The following is a 16,967-nucleotide window of genomic DNA, read 5'->3' as shown; positions in this document are numbered from 1 at the left end:
AGACTTTCCAAAACAGAGGCGGTAACACTTATTCACTGTGTGCAGGTACTTGGTAGGTACTTTAAATACTTCACTTTTTAGTCCTCACAAAAAACCCTATGAGATGACCTGTAAATAGGGTTGTCTCTCAAAGAAGTTACCTAGAAAAACTACATTTTCATTTTACTCTTTTCTGTAGTGGCTTCTATAGTTATGTAAATTTTAAGTAATTCTACACATAAAATACACCTTCAGAGACTCTCAACCCAAAAAAGCATATTAAAGGTTCCAAGAAGACCTTGTAGCAAGAAAACTTGTTAACTTTAACTCAGTCTTTCCCAAACTTATTTACTATCGGAGAACCTTTTTTTTTTCACTAAGCAGCTATTAATACTTAAGGATTATGTTCCATGGAATACAGCTGGGGAAAAATGAATTTACTCCAATTATTTTAACACTGTTCAAAAGTGTATTTGGAATTTACCTTTCTGGGAAAGTCAGTTTATAAACCACATTAAAAATATTTATTCATGCCTGTAATCCTAGCACTTTGGGAGGCCAAGGTGGGCGGATCACGAGGTCAAGAGATCAAGACCATCCTGGCTAACACAGTGAAATCCCATCTCTACTAAAAATACAAAAAATTAGCCGGCCGGGCGCGGTGGCTCAAGCCTGTAATCCCAGCACTTTGGGAGGCCGAGACGGGCGGATCACGAGGTCAGGAGATCGAGACCATCCTGGCTAATACCGTGAAACCCCGTCTCTACTAAAAATACAAAAAACTAGCCGGGCGAGGTGGCGGGCGCCTGTAGTCCCAGCCACTCGGGAGGCTGAGGCAGGAGAATGGCGTAAACCCGGGAGGCGGAGCTTGCAGTGAGCTGAGATCCGGCCACTGCACTCCAGCCCGGGTGACAGAGCGAGACTCCGTCTCAAAAAAAAAAAAAAAAAAAAAAATTAGCCGGGCGTGGTGGCAGGCCCCTGTAGTCCCAGCTACTCGGGAGGCTGAGGCAGGAGAATGGCGTGAACCCCGGAGGTGGAGCTGGCAGTGAGCTGAGATTGTGCCACTGCACTCTAACCTGGGCGACAGAGCGAGACTCAATCCAAAAAAAAAATTATTACTTTCTGTACTCTTAGCTGTTAAGGCAGAACAGTATTTGTATTTTGATAGCCCATATTAGCATTTCTCAAATTAGACTTGCTATTTATCAGACTTGACTCTTAGAAACTCTATATGGTTCCAGAATTTTTAATTTTGTTTTGAGATAGGGTCTCCCTCTGCCACCCAGGCTGGAATGCAGTGGCAAAATCATAGCTTACTGCCGCCTTGACCTCTTAGGCTCAAGTGATAATTCCTGCTTCGGTGTCCCGAGTAGCTGGGACTACAGGCATGCATCACCGTGTCCAGCTCATTTTTTATCTTTTTATTTTTAGTAGAGATGAGGTCTTACTATGTTGCCCAGGCTGGTCGCAAACACCTGAGCTCAAGTGATGCTCCCACCTCAGGTTCCCAAAGTGCTGGGATTACAGGCATGAGCCACTGTGCCTGGCCAATCACACTGGATTATAATTTTATATTTCTTGTATATTATACCTGTCTATCTCTCCAACTAAACTATAAACTCACTGAGGTCAAGGACTTTCTTATATATCTAACACATAAGCCAGTATCTGTTTAGATGGTCAAAGCTTGAGAAATGTGTGAATAAATGAATGTTTAATTATATATGGTAAAAGAGTTAGCAGATACCAAAATTTTCAGCTTAAGAGGCTGTGTAGATGACAATGTTGTTATTCACAATGAATACAGATGGCAGGACTGTTCTGCTTATCAGGAGATGATGTTACCAATATTGAGTACCCTTTGGATGCAAGAATGATAAACTACCAGGTACTAAGTACCTCTGTGTATTGGGAACTATTACAGACAATTTAAATCCATTAGTACTTACAACAATTCTACAAGGTACGAGGTCTTTTTATTTTAACAATGTTACGGGCATTTTTAAGGTATATGATTGTATCCTAGGGAGGTTAAGTAACTTTCCAAGGTCCTGCAGCTTTGTAAGTAGCAAAAGGTAATTAAAATTACGGCTATTTGATTTACAAAGATCTCTAGACTACAGCATGCTATGCCCCTTTAGGTAGGTGGAAGATAACCAAGTGGCAGTTAGCAACAAATGCCTGGGGCTCAAGATAGGGGTTATCAAGATTAAATAGTTAGTATATAGTTGGTAGCTGAACTCATGGGAATAGATGTGGTTTCTCACGTAGAGTAAATAAGGTAAGATTAGAAAAGGACCAAGGATAGTCCTAGAAACCTCTGATACTTAAGGTATGTTAATAGAGAAGGAAGTTCTGATTTGTTTGCTAAGTTTCTTAGGAATCACAACCTGATAAGTTAATAAAATTGTTTTCATTATATTCTACCTATATACTGATTTGGGGTCAACAGCTTCCATGGAAAATAGGTTATCTTGTAAATTTATCTCAAAACTTAGTGTTTTCAGCATTATTTCAACATTTGCCAAAAAAACAAAAAACCCCAAAAACCTAAAGATGCATCTTTTCTGAATATGTGAAATATTGTTATCTACTGTAAACACTGAAAGGATACGTGTTTCCTTGATTATGACGTCTCTTGTGGCTTGGTGGAAAACCATCTGGTAGAAGACGTAAATTATCTGACATACAAATTCATCATCTTCCTGTTGAGCTGTAAATAAACAAAAAATTCAAATAAAGAATACTATATTTATATACCAAATTTAAAATAATTGAGGGGAATAATATCAAATGAGAAAAACTAAAAGTGATAAGGAGGTAAGTAAGCAGAAATGGATTAAAGTAACTTCTATGTTCCTAATGTAAAATGGTAACAGTTATCACCACTTGTTTTATCCATCATAAGAATTCTTTAAACAATTCTAATTTGTAAAATAAACCTGGTTCTATTTTGTCTTTATAATGTTGACTTCGCAGGAGAAAAATGATTCTTAAAAATTATCATGCCTTCTAAACTAAGTTTTTGGTAGAAATTGAACTATTATAAAAAGGTATTTCCTTTTGTTGAATAATGTTCAGAAAGTTAAACTTTACAGATTGCATGAAATAATAAGTAATTTAGTTTCCATCTAATTAATTATAATAGTAAAAAAGTTACATAATCATAAAGGCTAATTAATAAATCTTTAATATCATACAAAGAGTAATTTACATAACAGCTGATGTCCACCGATTAGTATGTAATGGAAAAAGCATAATTGCTTATAGAAATCTAACCTTAAGTAATGATTATGAAATTAGATTTAATAGTATAGTTTGCTATCAACTCTTGGTAAAAGTTCAATGAAATTTTAGAAACAAGAGTTTCAGGTCAACAGAGTATCAAACCAGTTGTGTAGAATAAATTGTGGGTCCCTTAAAGTTCAATTTGTCCCAAATCATCTCCCTCACTAACTTGCCAAAGTACTACTCTCCCAAACGAATTGGGCTAAATTTCTCACTATTAATTAATATCTTGGTATACAGTATTCCCTCACTTAATACCAAAGGCTTTTAGTCTTGAAAATCCATATATTTCTTAAAAAGAATATTATAAAGCCTCTGCCTGTGACAATCTCATGTCAGAGAACACCAAAACCATAGTAAAACACTCTGAGCTGGCTGTGTCAGATCACTTTACGAATATCTCAGCTCTCTTGATTATAATCACTATGGGACAGTAATTCCAGGATGCAGGTCATTTTGCTTCAACTTTCTTCAGCTCTCCACAAAATCTTCATTCTCACTCTGTCAACTACATGTCTTTACTTTCACCTCCCAACTACTTAGTCTTTCTTTTAATTATTTGTGATCTGACTGTGAGAAGACTGTATCAAAGTAAACACAAATATGTTACAGTTTTGAGAAGTATACTTCAAATATTGGGGCATTATCTCTAGATGACTTATTAAAATGAATTATATTAAGGAACTTACAAATTAAATTAAAAAAAAAAACTCAAAAGAGAAAAATGTGCAAGAGGCTTAAATAGGCACATCTTTTTATTGGCTATCCCTAAATAATCAATAAACATAAACAGGTGCTCAACTTCATTAGTCATTAGGGAAATACAAATTAAAATCACAATGAAATACCAGTATGATGGCTACAATTGAAAGGACTGACAATGCCCAGTATTGGAGGTGATGTAGAAAAATTGCAGCTCTCTTACATTACTGGTAAGAATGAAAACTGGCACAACCACAGATTCACACAGTTTACTAAGGTCAAACATATATACAAACTCTGTGACCCAGCCATTCTACTCCTATGAGTGAACCTAATGGAAATGAGTACATAAGTGCACCAAATGAAAGGTTTCAAAATGTTCATAGGAGCATTATTTATAATAGTCCTCCTCCTCACAAAAACCTAACTCTACTATCCATCAATAGTAGAAAGGATAAATGGTGGTATATTTATATAATAAAATATTACATACAATAAAAATGAACAAACTTTTGTATACAACATAGATGAATGTCACAAATATAAGGCAGAACAAAACAAACTAGATTCCACTTAAATAATAAAGTTCAAAACCAAGCAAAACTGATCTAGTGGTGACAAAATAAACTTATCTTTTGTTTCAAACTAACCACTTTGAAGGAGGTGGTAATGACTGAGAGGAGGGAGAAGAGGCATTTCTAAGGTACTGGTAATGTTTTATTTTCTTACATTAGTGATAACAACATGGGTGTGCTTACACTGAAAATACATTGAGCTATACTTAACAATTTATGTATGTTATATATTCTAAAAGTCTATTAAAATTAATACAAAATGCATATATATTATGCCTAGTACAAGATGAACTGAGATGAGAGTATCTTCTTCAGGGATCTCATATTAGCATTTTTAACTTCTATACTATTGGCTAGCTATGATGTGTAAGATCCTAGAGAACTTGGCCCTAATAAGATTCAGATAAATTTTGTATGCAATATGGAGAAGAATGAGCCCTGCCCCTTAAGAGCAATATAAATGCAAGGGGAAAACTCTAGGCCTACACTGTCAAATATTATAGCCATAAACCACTGCAGCTAATTAAATTAATTCAAAAATTCAAGTTATCAGTTGTGACAGCCACATTTCAAGTGTTCTATAGCTACATGTGTCGGACACCACACATATAAAACATTTTCATCAACTAAGAAAGTTCAGAGAACTCAGAGGACAATAAATTCTGGATCTAGAAGGGAATATTACATTTAGAATGAACCTTCCAACTTAGAAATCAAGTTTTAAAAAATAAGATTTCTACAAGAGAAGAGATCCAATTCAAACCAACACAAATCTCAACAGAAAGAAGTGATATAGCCGGGCGTGGTTGCTCAAGCCTGTAATCCCAACACTTTAGGAGGCCGAGGTGGGCGGATCACCTGAGGTCGGGAGTTCGAGACCAGCCTGACCAACATGGAGAAACCCCATCTCTACTAAAAATACAAAATCAGCTGGGTGTGGTGGCGCATGCCTGTAATCCCAGCTACTCAGGAGGCTGAGGCAGGAGAATTGCTTGAACGTGGGAGGCGGAGGTTGCGTTGAGCCGAGATCACACCATTGCATTCCAGCCTGGGCAACAAGAGCAAAACTACGTCTCAAAAAAACAAAACAAAACAAACAAACAAAAAGAAGTGATATGATAGAGTGGTCCTCCCTTATCTGTGGTTTTTCTTTCCATGGTTTTAGTTAACTGTAGTCAACCATGGTCAAAAATATTAAATGAAAAATTCTAGAAATAATTCATAAGTTTTAAACTATGCACAATTCTGAATAGTGTGATGTAATTTCCCACTGTTCCACTCCATCCCATCCAAGACATGAATCATCCCTTTGTCCAGTGTATCCAGGATGTACATGCACGCCACCTGCCTATTAGTCCCTTAGTAGCCATCTCAATTATCAGGTCAACTAGCACAGTATTGCCATGCTTGTATTCAAGTAACCTTTATTTCATTTAATAATGGCTCCAAAGTATAAGAGTAGTGATACTAAGCATATTGTTATAATTATTCTGTTTAATTATTAGTTATGGTTGTGAATCTCTTACTGTGCCTAATTTATAAATTAAACTTTATCATTGGTATGTTTAGAAAAAAATAGTATATACACGATTTGTTAGTATCTTTAGTTTCAGGCATCTGCTGGGGGTCTTGGAATGTATTCCCCTTGATTAAGTTGTGACTACTATATTAGTTGTTCAAGGTTGGTGAGGAGAGTACTTCTGTAAAATTGGTCCTGAACTGCTTTATAGCAACATTCTTAACTTTGAAAGCTAAAGATCTTTGATATTACTGTATCCAATCCCAGTTAGTAGTATATTTAATTCATTTTTCTTGATTATATAAGTTGCTATAAAACAATGTAATGAGAAAAACAGATTCAAACTCTGCATTTTATATTTAAATATTTAAATCAATAAGCTGTTAAATCAATAAGACATTAACATGAAAATGCATTAATGTTATTTACCATTTAGCAATTCAATGAGTGCAGGGATTATCCCAGATTTGGCTAGCAATGCAGCACAAGAGTCATCCATGGATACAGTTCCAATCATTATAACCACTTCTAAAACAAGATCATCTTCTGCAGCACCTAGTGAAGTCAAGCCATAGAAAGTTTTCACTGAAATGTCCTGATCCAAATTCATTTAAGAGTATCAAAATGTAAATACACAGAAAGGATACCGAAAGCTATTAAATCAAGTCATATGAATCCTCGATATGCTATAAATTTGTCCTTTTTCCAAATTTCCATGTTTGCTGATGACAGTTTGTGATAGTGGGGGGTAAGGGGGGGCAGTAGAAAAGTGGAAATAAGCCTTTGAGAGTGCAACTGAATGACAACGTAGACACAGAAAATAAAAGACTCATCTGAATGCCTCAAAGACCTTTGTGCGTGTGTATGTATATGTAGAGGGATGGTATTTGGTAATTTTAAAGAGATAGAATAAAAAAAATTACCAAAAGACCGCAAGAAAGGTAGAATAGGAAACAGAAACTAATACTAAGAAAACACACTGTTAGGAAAAAGAGAGTATATATATAAGAGGAGATTCAGTGACTACCTTTCTGGGAGAAAAGAGCTGTGAGAAGAAATGGCTTTTCCTAACATAATAATAAAATAGTCACACAAAACTGCTCTAGCAGCCTTATCCATAACAGAAAGAAATAACTTAGTGATTATGCAAAAGTGAAATACTTAGCACAAACCTGGTTTTAGTTTATCCTTGAGGTATGGAACCAACTTATATTCTTTAAGAACCAATTCCCAGTCTAAGTCTGGAATGGTCAAGTTTGCAAGAGTTCCCAAACATTCAATCACAAACTCCTCTTCCTCATCATTAGAGATCTGGGCTGCAAGGTCCCCAACATAATCCTGAAGAAAACAGAATTTTAGTATACATTTAAATTATTTTTTATTTAATCTAATAATTAACCCACAGGAATCTAACAATTGAACCCACTGAAAGAAAAAATCAATATCAAATGTGATTTTCTTGTTTTAATAATCTTGAGCTAAATTGCTAAAGAAGCCTATGGTGAACTGGTTTAAGGCAAGAAGACTGTAGTGGGGTGGAGGGATTAGGGGTAAGGGTCACAAAACAAAAACAACATTGAAACGTAGGTTGAGATTTCTAGGTGCTAAACTAACAAAGAAGTTGATAACATAAGAGCAATTTGGATTATAAATTAATATTTGACGAGAATCCAGTAAGAGTTGTATTTCCAAATGTAGCAATTTCAACTCCCAGTCTATTTTAATAGAAAGCCAAAATGATACTTACAATAAACAGATTTTTAGTTGGTCCATCATGCTGAGAAATGTTTCTAATCATTTTCATCAGCAATGGATCCTTAAACTTCAGAGCCCTCTTCATGAGCATCTTCAGCCCATTTCCTGAAACAGAAAAGTCCCCCAATAAAATTAAGGTTAACTTAAGTTTAATGATTTTTTGTTTAGTTCTCAAAAAAAGCCACAACTATTTATATCTAGTAAAATGCACAACTCTTAAGGGTACAATTTGATGAATTTAGATGCAACCCATACCATATATCAACATATAGAGTATTTTCATTCCCTCCAGAAAGTTCACTTGTGCCCCTTCCCAGTCAATCGTGTTCCCCAAATATAATCACTTTTCCTCTTCCCTGTCTCATTTTTAAACACATATAAGTTTTGCCTGATATAGAACCTCATATAAATAGAATCATACTGTATGTGTTCTTCTGTGTCTACAATTTCTACTATAAATGTTAAAAACAAAAGTACTTTTGACTCAGAAAAATTGTACTTCTGGGAATTTATCCTAACAACATAAAAATGAAAATGTGTAAAGATTCAGAGAATGAGTAATCACTATAGCACTGTTTGTAACAGAAAAGAGGTGGCAACGAACTATATCCATAATAGTGAAGTAAACTATGGCAAAATTCTTTAATAGACAATTTTGCAGTTATTAACAAATATGCTTTATAAAAGCATTTAAACACATAGAATATTATTTCATGATATTACTAATTTTAAAAGAATATATCATGATATACAGACAATCACATTTTTATTTAAAAATATGCAGAACTATTATACTAAAATCTTACCTATGATTATCTGTGGATGGTAGGAATAAAGATTCAAATTTTTTCCTTTTTGCTCATTTTTGCTTTTTATAACAAACACATACTACTTTTCAAATAAGGCAAAAATTATTGGGCAGATGCTGAAACATCATAATGTATGACAGGCTGTTCTACCAAGATATTATAGAAATAATCTAATACATTTGTATTTTATTACCTCATATTGTAATAGACTGCTTTGCAAAAAAAAGTTTCATTTTATCTAGAAAATGTTTTAAAAATCAAATTTCAGTGAAGGCTAACTCACCATGGTTTCTAAAATGTTACCAGAAGGTAAGTGTCTGCATTCATGATGTAAGAATATTCTATCTGACCTTTAAGGATTATAGCTATGAAGAAATTATGTGAAAACAGGACTTACATAATCATTATAATTCTTAATTCTTTATTATCTATTTTCCATCATATGCCAAATACCATATACTAAAAACGTTACCTACACTCAAAGGCACTGACCTTCACAGATAAGCTGTACATTTCTTTTGTTAGCAGCAAGATTAATGCAGAAAGAAATGAGTTCCAAGTCAATTCGTTCATCTGAACATTCAAACAGCATCTTCATTAACTAGCAAGAAGCACAAGGCACATTTTACTCAAGAAACAAAACAAAAAACCAAACATAGAAGCAATTATTTTTATCATAATGTATTATCTTAGACTGTACACTGGACATAATATTATTAGTTACGTTTCAACACATAAAACTGGCAGGCATTCACTGTTCAACAACTGGATGAATAAACAGTTAATGAACTCTTAGATGCTCAGCATTAAGTATAAACTTCTACGTACAGTGGAGAATATAAGTGAAGAATTAGATAAAACATCTGTCCTTAAATAATTAAACATTGTTTGGAAGCAGAGCATTCCAAGCAAAGAAAATAGCTTATGCAAAGGTCACAATGCAGGAAAACACAGTACTCTTTGAAGAACTAAAAGAAAGCAAGCATTGTTGGTGAAAGGGAAACAACAGTTTTAAGAGATAAGAAGGTAAAAACCAGATCATGCAGGGTCTTGAAGTACATGTTAAAGATTTTGACCTTCGTGCTAAGGATGATGGGAAGCTACTAAAAGCTTCTAAATAGGAAAGTGTCAGGATAAAATTGGTGTCTCAAAAAGATTTAGCCAGTGTAAAAAATAGAATAAAATTCCAAGAAAATATGGGGAACCATGTAGGATGCTAGAGGAAAAGTCCAAGTGAGAAGATGGGTGTCTGAACTAGGTAGAGATAAAATGATTGATTAGATATATATTTAGAAAAGAGAACCAAAATGGAATGGAGTAACTGACTAGATGTTACAGTTAAAGCAAGGGAGGAGTCAAAGATGACTTCCAAGTTTATGCACTGAGCAATGACATACATGGTGATGCCAACATCTACCAAAAAGGAGAAACTAGGGTAGAAAAAAACTTTAAAGGAAAGATGGTAATTTTGGTTTTAGATATGTTGAGTTTAAGCTGCTCATGTGGTAGTCTAGTGCAGATATTCAGTAGGAAGTCATAAACGCAGGCCTGAGTTTAGAAGAAATGTCTGGACTGGAGGTAGAATTTTAGGAACTGGCATATATGGTTGAAAACTGAAGTTGCAGGCTAAATCCAATCACTTGGGCATGGGTATAAAATGAGAAAAGAACTTTTTGAGTGATAAGAGAAAAAGGAGGAGAGTGTGAAAAACAGCAGACAAAAAGGTAAGAAGGAAAAGGTAGGCTACCTATGCCATTTAGCAGTAATCTAGATTTGTCATAATGAGAGATAGCTGCTATAATAAAGGACAAATGAACAAATTTCATGCTATGTTTTAGAGAAGCTAGTCTTCTATTATTGTCGAATCAGCAAATTAACTTAGTGTATAGTATGTAAAGAGAATTTTCTCTCAGCCCAAACTGTTAACAACAAATAGAAGTTATTCCTAAAATTTATAGTATAAAAACTTCTTATGTTTTATCTCAGGGCAATACCTTTTTAGAACAACATGCCTTCATGAATCCAACACAGCGAATAATAAATATTTATTTATTTTAGACCACTTTCTGTTAAATCTTGTTTTGATTACTCTTAGTTCAAGATGACTTCTGCATTTCAAAAATGATATGTGGTCAATATACAAAAATCAATCATATTTTTATGTGTTAGCAATGAACAGCTGAAAACCAAAATTAAATTTGGTTAAATTAAATAAAAAACACAATATCACTAGAATTGTTAGGTATAATTCTAAGCAAATACACTGATCTGTATGCTGAAAATTACAAAATACTGTAGCAGGTGAACGGCTGGCATGTATCATGTGCTCTCCCTGCGGGCAGATATTTAACCACAAATATTACCACTGATGGCATCTCTGGGTAAGAATCATTAATACTTAATAATGCCACAGAATAAAAAAAGATTCAAGGGCAAAAGTAAAATAATCTTAATTTACTGGATATATATTTAACAGATTTCACTACCTATCTGCCCAATTAAAATTAAATTACAAATAAAATTGCCAATAAAAATTAAATTACAAATTACCAAAAATGTAGGTGACAATCCTCTAATTAATTGCTATGTTTTCTAAACTGTAATTAAAAACCCACTATAGATTTTTTTCAAACTGAGAATTGGTTACATTGAAGCAATGTTTCAAGCTAAGTATTTATTGCTAACAAAAATTATTTACTTCAAATCAACCTTTGTGGTATGAAAATTAGCCTTAAACACAGGGCTACAGGTTATTATTTCAGAAGGTAAATTTTCTTTAAAGTAATTTCCATATTAAATTCTACCTAGAAATAAATAATCAGAAACTAGATTTTTAGAAAATAAAGCATGGCTCGAAAACTTACTCAACTCCCATTCCGCTTATCAAGCTAAATTAGGACTAAATATAAATGGAATGCATAATGATATAGAATTAGTTTTTCATAAGAAGAGAAATAAACATTTCAATTTTAATTAAAGCTTTCAAATTTAAAAAAGCAATAGTTTAGTTCAAACTCCACATGAAAGAGTATGTCTTTAATTTGATTGCTATGATGGCACTTCAAAAGTAAGTGTAATTGCTGACAACTAGACAATATTAAAACTAGATTTGTTCTGTTTTAACTATGTCCATTGTCATCTTTTACTAATTTATCAGAAAAGCACTAAAAGGGCTTCAGTCTGTGCGATGAAGAGGCAATAGTGTTCAATCAGACAAGTCCCATATTGAGTATCAGATACCAACGACCCATGACTGAAATCACTGTGTCTAGACTCCCTGGCACCTGACTTCACTTATTTACCAGTGACCAGAGGCCAACCCCCACAGCTCTCTGTATTCACATATAACTCTACCACCCCCATCCCCTACCCAAACATCTTTGAATGATTATACCAGAACTTTGCATGCCTCCGGAATCTTTTCTGACTGGCTACTCCCTAACTCTCCTGTTTGAAGTGATGCTCTGGTTTCTGAACTTCGGCAGATAATGGCAGGCAAGAGCAAAGGGGGCTGTCAGAAAGGACGTTTACCAGCATTCAGCTAAAAAGAAGCATGTAGATCAAAGGGGGCCATATAGGACAACTGCGGTGGAAAACATGTGGATCACTATGAAGATTCTTGCATGCTGTTCTAGGATAAAATATTAAATAACACCATGACATCACTACCTAACCATGTACTTTCATTGGCCATTCTATTACCAATAAATACTTTTATAAGCATCTGGATGGCATTTGCACCCATTTAAACAAAACACGCATCTCAGAGGTCTAAATAACAATGAACTGTTAATGTGTACTTTTAACTATTATTAGAATACAACCATTAACTCCCGGTTATCCTCAAGTATGCTTACCTGAAACAATCTACCCACTGAGACCGTTAAGATCATGTATAAAGACTTGACCTGGCCCCTAAATTTTACAGAACAGTGATACAACAGGGTAAGAAAATTAGAATACATTAGATATCTAGAGGCAATAAAGTACAAAGGAAGTAAAGCAATATAATATTGGGAAAGATTATGAGACATGTTGTATATATAATCACCCACTCCAGATGCTAAATATTTTCTAAAAGTAAATTCTAATCTCATTATAGGTTTATTCTATAAAACACATGTGATAGGCAGTATTTAAAATGGACTATAAATGGGTCAAAATGGTGAGAAAGATTTTACTAAGAATATCTTACTTTCAAATAGTTAAATTTATAAAGCTCCTTTAATATATGTAATTAATGAAGATGATTATACTCAATTTCTTTTTCATCATTGAAATGAATATGAATTACTACTAAGCCACTGCTTTCCTACCTTCAAAGTCATGTTACTGGCAATACATGAGGATTTTTACCAAGCAAAAATTAATATGCATAATTACAAAAGAACAGAATATTATATTAACTCTAAGATATGCCAACCGGGGTTATGACTTTAGTAAGTAAGTTAATCAGTGGCTGATTAAACTCATGAGTGAGTTTAAAGCCTTACTGATATTATAAACATTACTTTGAGTAGCCAATACCTCTAAAGGAGTACCTTTTTAATTCCTGAAGGAAACTTGGACATTTCATTTAATTTCTGACTTGTTTTCCATCATTCTTTTATTTTGCAATTAACTTGGCACTGGGTGGCAATAAAACCACGTCAACTTTTCTCCTTAAATATGTAAAATTTGGCACTATAAAGTAAAAGTTATAGGCTGGATACCATATTTGAAACAAATATATTGTACAGTATCATTTGTTTTTCTCAAAATACTAGCTCATATAGAAGCTTCAGGATGTTTACAACACAATTTGGTAACACAACCTTATTCCCTAAAGGGCTGAAATTTCAAAAAGAAAAAAATGGGAAAAAGAAAACATCGAAAATCATTGACCTCCTAAATTTGGAAAATGTTGTTCACAAAATACAGATTACACATGTACTGAAAACTTCACTGCATACATGTTTGATGTTAGAAAACTGTCTGGTAAGAAAATACGCATGGATGTTGTTCCTGAAAAGGTATGGGAGAATTTTCTGTATACAAAGTTTTAAATTGCAATAATAACAATATCTAAAAAGTAACCTAGACAGACTCTTATTTCTGATTCTTTCATTTAAAATAAAATTTTACATTTTATATTTGAGATTATACATTCTAGAAGAACAGGATAACTCCAAATTCAAAATTGTATAAATAAGTTTCCTATTTCTTCTTGGACTGCATATATTTCACTTTTATTTAATGTTATTCTCTTTAAAATCTAAATCTGGATAAAAACAGTCAATCTCGGCAAGAATATTATTATTTTTTGGCTGCTTTCCAGTTCATATCCTGTGGTCAATGAAGTTCTGACTCAAAATGGAATCGGAAAAGGAACACCCTTTGAAACTGCAAAGCAGAAACCTTTAGAACATATGGAGTGAGACTGTAGTAAATCACCTGTAATCTCCCTTTGACATGGCTACTCTTTTATTGAAAACTGGTTTGACAAAGAGTTTGATTACACTTTGCACTGAGTATAGTCTGACATGCATTATCTCTGTAAGACACCCTGCCTTGCTAGATAAGATATGCTATATATTCTTTCAGGGATGTCTATTTCCTATAAACAAGCATAATTAGTTTATCCCCTGATATAAAAGTCTAAGAAATTACCCTAGAGAATTTATCATTTTTTTAAATACATGTAGGTGAAGTGTTAAAACTCTCGAATAGCAAATTCATTTTTAGCACTGTTTTATCTAATTTGGAATGAATGAAAGAATAGTCAATTAGAATCAATAAAAAGAAAAGTTATGGTCTATTTTTTACTATATGTTATTTTTCAAGTAACATGCATTTAATAATTCTTTATAGATGAAGAAGGAATTATGTAGTAGGAGTCAAGAGGAATTACTTTCATAAGGATGATTTATTCATATTCTTCTAACACGTTTTTAAATGTATGTTTATTGTATATCATACATCCTACAATTTTTGTTTCAGAAAACTACTTTATAAAAAATAATGTAATATTAAAAATCAGCCCAACTAGTGTTACAATCATCATAATTCAAATTAGTGGAAGGTAGTTTAATAAAGATTAATGACACAACAGTGATCCTATGAATGCTAATTCCCTAAGAGTAAAATTGTTACTATGTACAGAATCTCTACCCTTATAACATACAGTCTATGTTACAAAAAAATCAATAAACTCCTTCAAGACATTTAGGACAGATATTTATTTAGGTCTATTTAGACCTAACATATGATACATATCTAGCCACTGAATCACAGAAAAAACTTTCTTGAGAGCAGTTGTATAAAATAAAAGAATTTTGATGAAACATTTTCTCATCAGAGAATGCAAAGCAATTAAATCTATTAATATTAAACATAAACAAAATTAAAGGACACGTGACAAGCTTAAGCAATATTTGTAACATAAAATTAAAATAGTTATTATATACATTGATCTTATTTAATAATAAAAATATTAACAAATCAATTAAAAAATTGGGAAGGCCCATTTTGATGGCTCACACTTGCAATCCCAGCACTTTGGGAGGACAAGCAGGGAGGATTACTTACAGCCAGGGGTTTGAGACTGTCCTGGGCAAGAAAGCCCAACCCTGTCTGTACAAAAAATAAAATAAAAAAAATTTAAAAATTAACTAGTCATGGTGGTGCACACCTGTGGTCCTAGCTACCTATGAGGCTGAGGCAGGAGGATTGCTTGAGTCTAGGTATTTTAAGGCTCCAGTGAGCTATGACTGTACCACTGAACTTTAGCCTGAGTAACAGAGCAAGATCCTGTCTCAAAAAAGTAAATAAATAAATAAAAAGGAAGGAAGGAAGGAAGGAAGGAAGGACGGACGGACAGACAGACTGGCAAGAGACATGAATAATCTGTAACAGAATATGGATAATAAACACATGAAAAAATGTTCAACCTCACCAATATTCATGGAAATGCAAACAAAAAGAAATAATGAACCACCACATATTTAGAACAATAATATCCAGTGTTGTTAAAAATTAAATGTTAGCTGGAAATAAAAACTTATGTTTTCTTAGAAGATATTTTGGCCAAAACAAAAACACAAGTTTTCATTATCTTTTGACTTAGCTATCCTACTTTTAGGAATCTAAGCTAAAGAAACATTCAGAGATGTGGAGAAGCATTTACAAATATGATATCTCACATCATTTTCATTTGCTTACATGTATTTTTACGTGATAAATTGGAAAAAACCTAAACATACAATTTAACAATATTTAAATTATGGTATATCCATGTAATAGAATGTTACACAACTATTAAAAATAATTTTTGAAGAATGTTCAGTGACATGAGCATAATTATGATATATTAATAAAGCAATATGTAAATATTATATATACCATATAATCTCAATACATTATTTTTTAAGTATGTAGAGAGAAGTATACCAAAGTATTAAATAGTTATCTCTACATTTGGGATAATGGAAAGTTATTTTCGTTTTTATACAGTTCTGTACTTCCTCAAATTTCTATAATAAATTTGTAGTATTATTAAGAACTTTTTAAGAGAGAAAATCTTGACAAATCAAGAGAAAAGAGTAAAAAAATATATATTTCTTAAGTGTTTTTCTTAAAACACTTAAACCACTTACCTGTGGTATACAGTCAGTGTACGCAAACATTGATTTAAAGCGGTCATCCATGCTTATGTGGTAAAGAACACACATTGCTATTTGTTTGTAGTTGTCATTGCCTAGGAATAAAACATCACGGTGATGATGCCATAAACACATATTTTTTTATACAGCACACTCAATGTACTACAACTTAAACTACTGAATAAAATCCTTATACAAACTTAATCTGAAAAATATTTTGAGCTATTTCAAATCCAAAGTTTAGAGCAAGCATATTTATGTTATATGTGAAACATCACTAATTTCCAAGACAGAATGTCTATTTTCCAAGGCATAGTTTTGAAAAAGACAATTAACCCTAACAATTAATTATTTTCATGAGTCCAATATAAAAACAATTGGGTCATTAGCCTCCTCATCTTTACTGTTTTATCAAAATATGTGATTAATATAGTTCACTGACAGTGGTGATGTATTAGAAATAGTAAATAAAAGAGCATATTTCTATGAACCAGAAACTGAAAATATCATCCAAATGATGAAAGAAGTAAAGTAGTAGTTATAACAAAAAAATAAAATATATGACCATAAAATGCTATAGGCTATAACATAACCTAAATATAGTATGAAGAATGTCTCAGAACTTCTAAGGTAAGATTATTCTGGTTTTATATGCCATGAAACTGAAAAAAAGTGAATATATATCAAGATTTGAAAAACA

General features: G+C 33.0%; 1 protein-coding gene across 5 annotated transcripts in view; it reads right to left on the bottom strand.

Moving 5' to 3' along the window:
• The window catches only part of KIFAP3 (kinesin associated protein 3), a 156,591-nt gene that overhangs the window by 54,772 nt on the left and 84,852 nt on the right, over positions 1 to 16,967 (bottom strand). For all 5 annotated transcript variants that reach the window (XM_025390897.1, XM_025390898.1, XM_025390910.1 and 2 more), the window contains 6 exons: positions 16,262 to 16,362; positions 9,120 to 9,228; positions 7,811 to 7,923; positions 7,236 to 7,401; positions 6,493 to 6,618; positions 2,594 to 2,692 (listed from right to left, as the gene is read on the bottom strand). In XM_025390897.1, the coding sequence (XP_025246682.1) occupies positions 2,594 to 2,692; positions 6,493 to 6,618; positions 7,236 to 7,401; positions 7,811 to 7,923; positions 9,120 to 9,228; positions 16,262 to 16,362 (714 nt within the window). The remainder of the gene's footprint in view (positions 1 to 2,593; positions 2,693 to 6,492; positions 6,619 to 7,235; positions 7,402 to 7,810; positions 7,924 to 9,119; positions 9,229 to 16,261; positions 16,363 to 16,967) is intronic.

The sequence above is a fragment of the Theropithecus gelada genome, chromosome 1 (genome assembly GCF_003255815.1).
Source record: "Theropithecus gelada isolate Dixy chromosome 1, Tgel_1.0, whole genome shotgun sequence".
Classification (NCBI taxonomy): Eukaryota; Metazoa; Chordata; class Mammalia; order Primates; family Cercopithecidae; genus Theropithecus; species Theropithecus gelada.
Note: the sequence above shows the minus strand (reverse complement) of the source record. Positions and strands in the feature narration are given on the sequence as shown.